Source organism: Cynara cardunculus, assembly GCF_001531365.2.
Source record: "Cynara cardunculus var. scolymus isolate 2C chromosome LG 11, CcrdV1, whole genome shotgun sequence".
NCBI classification, from domain to species: domain Eukaryota; kingdom Viridiplantae; phylum Streptophyta; class Magnoliopsida; order Asterales; family Asteraceae; genus Cynara; species Cynara cardunculus.
Genome location: NC_037538.1, coordinates 13,483,313 through 13,494,020, shown reverse-complemented (window position 1 = coordinate 13,494,020; position 10,708 = coordinate 13,483,313). Strand labels below are relative to the sequence as shown.

Sequence of the window (10,708 nt, the reverse complement as noted above, 5' to 3'; positions counted from 1 at the left end):
AATTAATTGATTAAAAATTGAATGGTTGAGATGAGGGTTGTATAGGGTGTAGGAATGACAAAGGGTGTAGAATAACATCCTTCTCTCTCTCTCTCTCTATATATATATATATATGTATATAAATTTATTAATTACCAAAAATTTGGAAAAAAAAATATTTTTTTTTTGCAAAGGACCGGCCGTAACCGGTTATGGGACCGAAATCGGGACCGGACCGGTTACCGGTAAGCTTGACCGGTTATGGAGGATTTCACCAGAACCGGGACCGGTTATGAAACGTTTTTGTCTTGATCGAGACCGGCCGTAACCGGTTATGACCCGGCCCGGGACCCATTTTTGGCCACCTCTAGTCTAGATATTAGTTAAAGTGAGTATCATTTAATTTATTAATTTATTTGGCGAATTGGACGTTCTTTTTCCCAAATTGGGAAATCCATTAGAAAATACGCGTGGGCTGGGCCAGATGTACTTGAACTTGAAGTACCATAAAACCTCAATCTCTCTACCATTCCACCTCTCACATTCACAGCACTGCTTCCTCCAAATTTCTCGCGCCATCGGCTCCTCTATCCTTCCCCGGTAAGCCATCTTTCTACGTTTTCTTCCCACAAATCTTCATCTTTTTTTTTTCTCTAGTTTTTTCTGCAATCTTTTGGTAAGATCAATCGTCTTTCTTCTTTGTCTCGCTTTCGATTATGAGTTATTTATTTCCATCGTTAGGGATTTCTCTCTCTGTGCTTTCTGTATGTAGGGTTTTTCTGTGAATCGTGTATTGCGTTCTATAGTGGGATTATATGCTGTTCTCAAGATGTGGGTTATACGTTGACTTTTGGTTTTGATTATGGTACTTGTTTGAGTTCGAAATCGATACGGGTTCTGTTTTGATTTTTGGGACTTGTTGTTAATTGAGACTAGTGAAGTTCGAAACTGATAAGGGTTATTTGTTGGAAATGTAGCGCCGATCTTGTTTTATCTTGATTTATTGTACTCGTTATGAAGCTTAGTGTACTAATTAGAATATCATCGAATGAAAGAATTTTATGAAATCTGGCATTTATTTTAGTGATCTTATAAGATCTAATATGGGTTTTTGTTGCAAATTTAGCACCAATCTTCTTTTTTAAGGTTTGTTGTACTTGCTATGAAGCTTTTAGTGTGAAAGAAAGAATTTTATGAAATCTGGTATTTATTCCAGTTATCTTATAAGAAATTAATACCACTTTTTGTTGCAATTTTAGTACCAATTCTTTCTTGTGATTTGTTGTACTTGTTATGAAGCTCTTAGTGTGCTAATTAGAAATTATTGAAATAAGAAATTTTCTGAAATCTGACAATTATGTTAGCAATCTTGGAAGTAGATGGTATCTTAGTTCTCTTTTTATAGATATTCATGTGTGGGTTTGCATGTTTTGTTTCGGTTTTCTTTTGTATGATATTGTGGTATAGTTTGAAGAGAGTGTAAGTTTCTCTGTAACACTGTTGTGTTTTGTTTAAACCTGTAGCTGATCTATCTGTGATGTATTGATGTGATCTTGATGTTTAATTTGATAGTCAGTTAACCCCTTTTGTTTTTTTCTTTCATGGGGTTCGATTGTTTATACAATTTGTAGTGTTCTTTTTTTCTTGATAGAAGATTATTAATATTTGACAATATACAGGGAAACAGATGTCTTTAGACAACTCCTGCGCACATAAGTGGTTAATTTTGCGTGTGCACTTGATGAACCGGGAAAGGCTGGGAAGCTCTGGGTGGATTTTTTTCCGCCATTGGACCTGATAACGATTAGGAATTTTGTCTTTCTTGTTTGCTAGCTAGTTACTTCCAGATTTATTGGTTTCAATAAAATATTGATTGTTGGACGTCTTTTTATTAGCTTTTTCATGACAAGTTCATCCCTCATTCCGGGATTTCGCTTTCATCCTACTGATGTTGAGTTGGTTATGTACTACCTCAAGAGGAAGTTATTGGGGAAGAAGATTAATACCAATGCTGTTGCAGAGGTCAACATATATGATTTCTGTCCATGGGATCTTCCAGGTACTTGTATTTCCTGAATACGAAAAAGAATGCTGCCTTCATTTACTTTTACCCTCTGCATCTTCAAAATCTTGGCATTTTAGGACAAAACACCACAAAGCTTTCTGTTTTCAGTCTCTAGATTTTGATAGGTGAAAGAAGCTCGAAAATGACCTATATTGACAAAAGAAAACCTCAAGTTATTTGATTTAGCAAGTTCAAGGTTTGGTAGTCATCCCTAGTTGGCTATGATATTATATATTTTAAATAATTTCCGTTAGTTTTCCGCCTGTTCATTTTTGTTCAAGCAGTATGCATTGTCTTGCTCTGACAAATAGTTTTGAAGGCGAATGCATATTGCTTGAAGACAATTCATTTTTGTTCAAGGTTAATCTGACAAATCATACTCGGGGTTCAACTTATCTTCACTTGTTTTCCTTTTTCTATGAGCACTAAGCGGAGAATATTGAGTTGATTTATATGCATGATCCAATTGATCTTACACTAAGCAGAGAATATTGAGTTGATTTATATGCATGATCCAATTGATCTTTAAGTCATACATACCCAAGATCAAACTGAAACTACTGTGTAATCTGGCAATCACAAACAGTTTGAAAGCATATGCATTTCAATAGAAAAGATATGCATTCATTTTCATGTAGAAGGAATTTTTATAAGATGATTCTTGCTTAAGACAAGCATCATTAAGTCGGTCTACCAAGAAAGTAGTTTTCAGAATTATATCAAGGAAGGTCCTGATAATCTATGCTTGTTTCTATAAGTAATTTGCAATCACAAGGGAAATCAACAACTCTATTGGCTCTTATTAAAAGAAGTATCAATATGTTTTTTGTAAAGATAGAGATCTAGAAAGAGTATGGGCTGTTTGGTTGCGGCTTAATGGGCTGAATAGGTTGTATGTTCTGTTCCCCATACAAGGGTATCCGGTTGTGGCTTAATGTGTCAGCTGATGTCTTATTTGGTCAGCTGGAAGATAGCTCCTTGTATCCATTAAGCCATCTATTTTTCCATCAATGACCTTGTCTCAAAACCCACATCTGAAAGAATTAGAACTCTCGCCTTTTAAAAAAACTCTCAAACCCGTCATGTTTACCCTCTTCCATTCCAGTCCTAACCTCGCCTTTGGTACTCTTCCAGCCCTCACCTTGCCGTTTCAGTCCTCTCTCAGCCCCATACTCTCTGTCGTCAACCTCTCCTCGCCGTCACCAGTCGTTTCTCTGGGACCGACTACTCATGAAATCGATCTGCTAGAAATCAGTGACTCCTACACTCAATCTTGCCTGAAATTAACTACATTTCTTTAACAATTATAACAACTTTTAACCTAGATGTAAGCTTCTTTAATATCCTGGAAATATTGCTAGTCATTAATGACTGATTTTCATACTCAATTTCTTTGATAACTATAACACATCAACCTTGAACTTACGTTTGCTTTGGGTATTGACTTGTTTTTGGGGTTGAAGATTGCTGTTGATCTTGTTGATATGGTTGTCACAGTGATGTTCTTCAAGTGATGTTATTGTTGTCACAGTGATGAAGATTGCCCTTGATATTGTTGTTCAAGTTTAAAAGCTGTTGAAATGAAGATTTTTGTTGATGTTGGTAGATGGGTAAAATGGAAAACTTCATGAAAAAACAAAAAGGGTAGAATGGTCATTTTTGTCGTACAGGCAGTTTATTCATCATAACAAAGGAACATCAATTTAGCTTAATCCATACAGGAGTTATGGAAAACAACCAAACAGCCTCTAACTTCTGCAAGCTGAATATATCTAGTCTTTGTAAAAAAACTTGAAGCAATGCAACATCCGTCATGCATTTTGATACACCTGATATTAATAACGCACTTATGTATTGATTATGAAATTTTCATCTGATATCTCATTTTTATAGAGGTTATCTCACAACCATAAGAGAAGCACTTATGTGTTGGATCTTGAAAAGCCCTCCTACTTTACTTGAATTATCTGCATTACGGATAGGAGGAGTTGTAGACGCCAGACTAGGGGTGGGCATCTAGGAAGTGAACTGGAGAGACAGAGGGTAGGGGATAGGGTTAGTAAGTCGGTAGTTAGGGGTGTGTAGTTTCCACACCTTGGTTATGTTTTTCTTGTACCTGCCTCTATTTATATCAATGTTGCTTAATTATATCCATCTTTCTCTCCTATTTCTATTGCTATTGCTTACCCACATCTAGCTCTTTAAATCTTAGCTTATCTGGTTTAATTTTCACTTTCACACACTTCTCACTAGCCGGTGGTCTTCTCTACTCTTTAGGGTAGAGTTCAGACTACATCCTTATCCCCCCCCCCAAAAAAAAACCGACTCCATCTTCGGGTGGCATATATCAGGCTCGTTTGGTTTGCTTCGGATCTTAAGGGGTTATTGTGTTGGATTCTGCAGATATGTCCTCCTTGAAAAGTGGAGATCTAGAGTGGTTCTTCTTCTGCCCAAAAGCACGAAAATATTTAAATGGGTCTAGATCAAATCGTGCAACGGAAACTGGGTTCTGGAAAGCCACTGGGAGAGAGAGGCCGGTCACGTACAGGGAAAGAACTGTAGCAATGATCAAGACGTTGGTTTTTCACCTAGGAAATGCACCAAATGGGAAAAGAACAGATTGGGTAATGCATGAATACTGTATGAAAGATGGGCATTTGGATAATGGAGGAATTGTTCAGGTATTTTAGGGTTCTTTTTCATATTTCTAGTTTAGCAAAAGTTTCCCCTTTGAAGTATTGTCATAATGTTATCTGTATGACAATCTTCACATGAATATTTCCGCAATCACTAAGAATACTTTTAAACAACTTCATTTTGTCGTTAGCTTTGTGGGCCATTTTATGGCTATAAATATTATGTTCGACTTTGGACCCAAACATGTACTCCTTCGATTACAAAATAAGTGTCCACGTTTCTATTTTAGTTTGTCCCAAATAAGTATCGACCTTCAAAACTAAGTGTCTGCTTTTCATTTCTACTCTTAATTATGAGATGAAGAAATTCATCTCTCCCTCTATTATTAAGGGTAAAATTATCATTTCGTTAATTAAAAAGTGTAGTAATTACACATTTCTATAACTGTGCCTTTTTCATCGTGAATACTTATTTTGGGACAGAGGGTTTACTTATTAACGTAAATTTATTAGTGGTTATTGAAAAGAGTTCTTTAACTTTAACTTCAATTTTACTTGACACACTTGATCTGTGTGTTTCAGGATGCGTATGTGCTTTGTAAAATCTTTCAGAAAAGCGGTGCAGGACCAAAAAATGGTGCACAGTATGGTAAACCATTCAACGAAGATGAGTATGATGATGATGATGTAGCCATCTGTTCTGAACCTCAAGCAGTCATTGGTCCAGATGGGACTACAAACACTCTGAACCACAAGCAGAAGGGTCCAGCTACAATGACACTGACTGAACCAGGCTCCTCTACCGTCACATTTTCTGCAAATGAGACTACAAACACTAGTAACCACAAGCAGAAGGGTCCAGCTATAATGAACACAGCTGAACCTGGCTCATCTATGGTCACATTTTCTGCAAATGAGACTACAAATGCTCGGAACCACAAGCAAAAGGGTCCAGCAACGATGAACACTAGTGAACCAGGCTCATCTACCGTCACATTTTCTGCAAATGGGGCTACAAACGCTTGGAACCACAAGCAAATGGGTCCAGCTATAATGAACACAACTGAACCTGGCTCATCTATTGGCACATTTTCTGCAAATGAGACTAGAAACGCTCGGGACCACAAGCAGAAGGGTCCAGCCACAATGAACACAACTGAACCAGGCTCATCTACCGTCACTTTTTCTGCAAATGGGGCCACAAACGCTTGGAACCACAAGCAGAAAGGTCCAGCTACGATGGACATGATTGTGCCTCAAAGGACATGTAGCTTGATCCAACCAGGTCCATCTACTTTCATGTTTTCTGCAAACAAGAGATGTGCAGATGTACCTGCCAATGATGATGTGCTGTTTTTGGAAGATATGGATTTATTTATGAGGGAATCATCTACCGATGATGATGATGATGGATTATTTTCTGAAGATGTTGCTTCAATTATGGGAGTATCTACTGAAGATGTTAATGGCAACAATAAGAAAGAGGTAAGCAACCTTCTCTTGCTTTAAGTGATTAAGTTCTCACAGTTGGTACTTTGTGTTCCTTCATTTTTGCATAAGTAGAGAAAAACATTACAGTTTGTTTGAATGAAGTTTGGTTTAGTTTCTGTTTAGTGTAACAAAGAATTTTTTCTCAATCGATTTAATAAGGTCTCGAAATGTCTTATTTTGTACCCCATTTTGACCTGTAACTTACTATTCATGTAACATTTGATTAAGTGGATACCCATTTACGGAAGGTTTACAAAAGGGTTAAAATGAAATGGATGATAAACTTAACAACTATGTCATGAAGTGTTGCAAGATCAACAGGTTATGCTTGAATGGGTAGAAAAATAAGAATATTTTACAACTATGTTGCATTAAAATATGTTTTGAAAATTATTTGTTACACTAGATAGGAACTCAGGCAAATTGCATTGCATTTGGATTCGTTTTGCCGAAATATAAATGCAAATTATTCAGTCTTGCAACAATCTAGTGTTTCTTTAGGGCAAAAAAGACAATTATGATGATTTGGAAAGTTGATTTCACTTTGGTTTTACCTTTAGTAGAAGGGTGTAGTTTTTCTTTACTGTTCCACGGAAACAACCACTATACTCTTTTGGGTAGAGGACAGGTCTGCATACATCCCCCCATGGCCCTACTTTCGAGTGGGATATATTGTGTTGCTTTGGTTTTGTTTCTTATGTGTTGTTCTTGTCATATAAAGAGTTGACTATGGTCTAAAATTGTTTTGATGATATTTACTACACCCTTTTAGGCTATGAATGGTTATACATCTGATAACTTATTTTGTTTATGCTAATGATGCCATAGTAGCAGGCGGCTTTTTTGGCTCAGTTTATTCTTCCCTCCAATCTATGAATCTGCCACAACATGCCATGCCTAAATACAGAGTAGAGCTTAGAAAGATTGAAAATAGATTTAGAATTGATGCAAGCAAAATGAATTCACATATTACAGTTTTATGATTTTAGAAACTAACCATTGGAAACTGTTGGACCGTAGTACCGACAAAGAACTAGCCGTTGGAAAGTGCAAAATGGTCATTAGTGGCTGTAAGAAGTCCACAAGTGCTATCTTTTCCATTTCTTTCAAATGTTTAAGCTTTGCCAGTACCAGACATATAGGGTCTGTTCGACTGTCTGGTATGTGGCTGTTTGACTGTTTGGTATGTGGGAAAGGACGAGAGTGGAAGGTACAAAAACTTGACCCATGTTTCGCACCACAGTAGACTGTTACAAAATTGCATTTTTGATTTTCTTCTGTCCCATTAAAATAGGTGGAACAAAAATAGGGAGATAAGATAAGACTGGTAAATTACTAAACTACCCATGTCTAATTAAAACCCGAAAACCTTCCAGCATTCTTTCACTCGCACCTCACTCTCACCTGTTCTCTCCTGACTGCATACCAAACGCACCTATAGTGACAGACAACATAGGATACTAATGGAAGTAGCCTCTTTACCCCTTGGGATAGAGGAAGGCTGCGTACATTTGACCCTCCCTACACCCCACTTCGCACGGGTATTCACTGGATTTGTTTGGTTGCTTGCTTTTATACTGCATGTGCAATCATATTCCATGGAGGTATTTGATGTTTTTATATTGATGATTTATTGTATTGTGTTTGTACACAGGGGTTTGAGAAAGGGAAAAGTGTTGCAGCTAATGATGAGAATGGTATTTATGACAACTTAGACGACCTGTGTAACCTGGACGATTTGGCATTCAAGACCGATGCAGCGGAGCACACACTTGGTACCAGTACTCTCACAGTTGATGATTTGAGAGATTTTTATGTTGATTGAAGACCAAGACCATTGGTCTGATAATAGTTTTAGCAATCTGGTGGTCTACTTCTGTTTGGCCTTTGATTATGTGGTTAACTGTACTGATGGATTCTCTGTATACTTGGATTTTTGCTGGCTGAATAAATGTTTTTCCATTTCTTATTTCTGATTTGTCTACAAGTTTCTGCTAGTGATATCCATAGATGTTGGTAAAGTTTTTTGTTCTTGTCATACTCAATCGGTAAACGCTTACTCAATAAGCACTCGGTAAGCTGTTGGCTGCTGTTATCATATGACATGTTTGGTGAAAATAAATGTTTTGGAAAAAAATTATTGAGATGGAAAGAAAAGGTTTTAGAACCTATAATTTATTGAAACACTATTAACCAATTCATTTCTTTAACTCAAAATTTTCACCAAATTACTCCAAACAGGACACCAAATCTGGTGTAATGGGTACTGACAAATCAAATTTGGTGTAATGCTATTCATTTACTTAAACTTTTATAAATTTGGGTGCCGTATACCAAATGTTTACATGGGTAAGTGCTTACCAATTCACTTTACTTTACCGGATGAATATGGCAAGCACTAAAAATCTTACCCGGTAAGTGAGAACGAGGACTCAACATGGTTAGCGCTTACCGGGATAAATTGTTGCATACGATGCATTTTAATGAATAAAATCTTACCCGGTAAGTAAGCGATAGTATTAAATTTTACCGGTGAATGTTTACTGGGTAAGTGTTTTGGTAAACGTCCCCCAAGTGTTACCTATCATAAATATCCCAAGTTAGGAAGACCATCACCAAGAAGGACACCAAATGTTGCATCAAATTTGATGTAATGAATAGTTACATATAATGAATAAAAATGAAATATACAAAACTGACGTGTTATTATTTAAATAACTAAAAATAATAATAACACAAGCTAAATTTGCATTATCATATGGCTTTTTTTCACTTTGACAAATATTAATTCTAGTATTCTGCAAATTTGTTTCAGGTATTCAAGGGAAGTTTGAGAAACAAGTCCTCCTACATACAATTAAAATCTGATAATGCAAAACACTATTGTCCCTCTATAAAAATATCCACAGAAACACTTCATCTACAACGCCGCCACGTTTGTGTCGTCGGCCACCTCCTTTTGATGTTGCTCACCATCCGACGATAAAACTGCCTTCCCTTTGCTATCAGGGGCGGTCGTATTCAGACCCGCCTCCCAGCTGCCACTGCCACCACCACCGCCACTGCTGCTTTCTGCAACTGAGGTTTTGTTGGATGCAGGCTTCTGTAAGCTTTCAAGCTGATTTTGCAGCACCTGTTTTGTTCAACGGGTGACATCAAAAAACCAATTGGCGATGAGTGCATATGCCCAAACGATGAGATCACGTATTTATTTTCTATCACATGCGTTCTTTTTACTAAGATGTTCTCAACGTACCCCTTGGATTTTTATTTGGCTCTTAGGCTGCTTACATATGAAGAAAACATTCATAGAAGCAAGCCATGCACATGGATTGATAAGCATGTATTAGTGTATGACGATAAGGTATCAAAAAGGATGGAGTTGATAAATAATGTGCGTTTAGTACATGGACAGTACAAAAACTTATTGTCCCACATTTGGCACGACATCAGACTGGGATAGAAAAAAACCTGAATGGGACAGAAATGAAGTTTTTTGTCCCACAAAAATAGGTGGAACAAAAAATTAGGGAGATAGGACAAGATAAGTAAATTGTCAAACTACCTATGTCAAATTAAAACCTTAAAACCTTCCAAGATTTTGTCAACCGACTATCTCACTCTGATAGGTCTAGTCCTGGCCAGTTCTGTCCAATACCAAACGCACCCTAAAAAGCTAGTGGATGAGCCCAAATCGTCGATGAGATCAAAAGGCAGTTGATAGTCCCAAAGGCTCATGTATTACAGTATCAGTGTATGAGGATAAAGGTTCTTTTAAAGCATAGTACTTATGGTAGGCTATGTTTGGCAAACTAGCTGACAAGCTAGTTGTTGGTAAGCTGGATGATAATGTAAAATGACCTAAAAGAACATGTTGAAAAAATACAAAGGGGCACATTTAGGAAAGAAAAATGCAAAAGAGCCCCTAGAGCTTAGTGAAAAAAGCAGTATTTCAAAAAGCTAGCTTGTGGCTAACCAAGCAGAGCTTTTCAATAAGTTCAACAAAATAAACCAGCTTATCGTTGCCAAACATGGACTTAGTCAGCCTCTTGACATGACATGAGCTCGAGGGGGGTAAACCCAAAGATTTCTTATAATAGTATGATGAATACTTCATCGTTAATATTCATTAGGAGTATCAGGTTCCAATACCTCAATCTGGTGCTGAATTATTTTTTTCTGGGCTTCCAGTTGAGAGACGGACATCTGCAGGTTGGTGCTCCATCCATCTTCATGGTTAGGACTCACACTCGGAGCATCAACTGGTATAAAATAGGGCTGTGGGAACTGAAAAGATGGAAAGTTTGCAGGATTGTTCGGGATTGAATTCCCATGTTCGCCAGAAGAAGCTGCATTATTGACGTCGGTGCCATGTGTGGATTTGTTGGGAAGTACAGCATATCCAGATGACCTGCAAATAAAGTGTAAAAGAAGTGAGACTTTGATGAAGAATAGAAATCGAGAACAGAAATTAACACAGAAAAGTTAAATTGAGAAGGAAGGTTATTCGATTAATACTCAACGAAAAAGAAGAACA

At 37.1% G+C, this 10,708-nt stretch overlaps 2 protein-coding genes across 4 annotated transcripts in view; one reads left to right on the top strand and one right to left on the bottom strand.

The window, feature by feature from the left end:
• The first annotated feature begins 510 nt into the window (after window positions 1-510).
• On the top strand, window positions 511-8,147 carry LOC112520940 (NAC domain containing protein 52-like). Of its 2 annotated transcripts, XM_025129565.1 has the most exons (5): window positions 511-579; window positions 1,659-2,038; window positions 4,448-4,725; window positions 5,263-6,165; window positions 7,826-8,147. In XM_025129565.1, the coding sequence occupies exons 2-5, from the start codon at window positions 1,882-1,884 to the stop codon at window positions 7,994-7,996; spliced, it is 1,509 nt and encodes a 502-aa protein (XP_024985333.1). In that variant the 5' UTR covers window positions 511-579; window positions 1,659-1,881; the 3' UTR covers window positions 7,997-8,147. The 2 variants fall into 2 exon arrangements, with proteins under 2 accessions (XP_024985333.1, XP_024985332.1); XM_025129564.1 differs by lacking the exon at window positions 511-579 and having other exon boundaries at window positions 1,222-2,038.
• A 737-nt stretch (window positions 8,148-8,884) lies between these two features.
• The window catches only part of LOC112520825 (ERAD-associated E3 ubiquitin-protein ligase HRD1B-like), a 12,148-nt gene continuing 10,324 nt past the window's right edge, over window positions 8,885-10,708 (bottom strand). The window contains exons 7-8 of one of the 2 annotated variants that reach the window (XM_025129424.1): window positions 10,324-10,582; window positions 8,885-9,304 (exon numbers count right to left, since the gene is read on the bottom strand). In XM_025129424.1, the coding sequence (XP_024985192.1) occupies window positions 9,092-9,304; window positions 10,324-10,582 (472 nt within the window). In that variant the 3' untranslated portion in view covers window positions 8,885-9,091. Of the gene's footprint in view, window positions 9,305-9,328; window positions 9,455-10,323; window positions 10,583-10,708 lie in introns of those variants that run through there. The other variant, XM_025129425.1, reaches the window with a different exon arrangement.

Coding starts and splice junctions, on each gene's coding strand:
- LOC112520940 (XM_025129565.1), top strand. CDS start 1,882: ATGACAAGTTCATCCCTCATTCCGGGATTTCGCTTTCATCCTACTGAT. Junction 2,039..4,447: donor CTGTCCATGGGATCTTCCAG/GTACTTGTATTT, acceptor TGGATTCTGCAG/ATATGTCCTCCTTGAAAAGT. Junction 4,726..5,262: donor ATAATGGAGGAATTGTTCAG/GTATTTTAGGGT, acceptor TGTGTGTTTCAG/GATGCGTATGTGCTTTGTAA.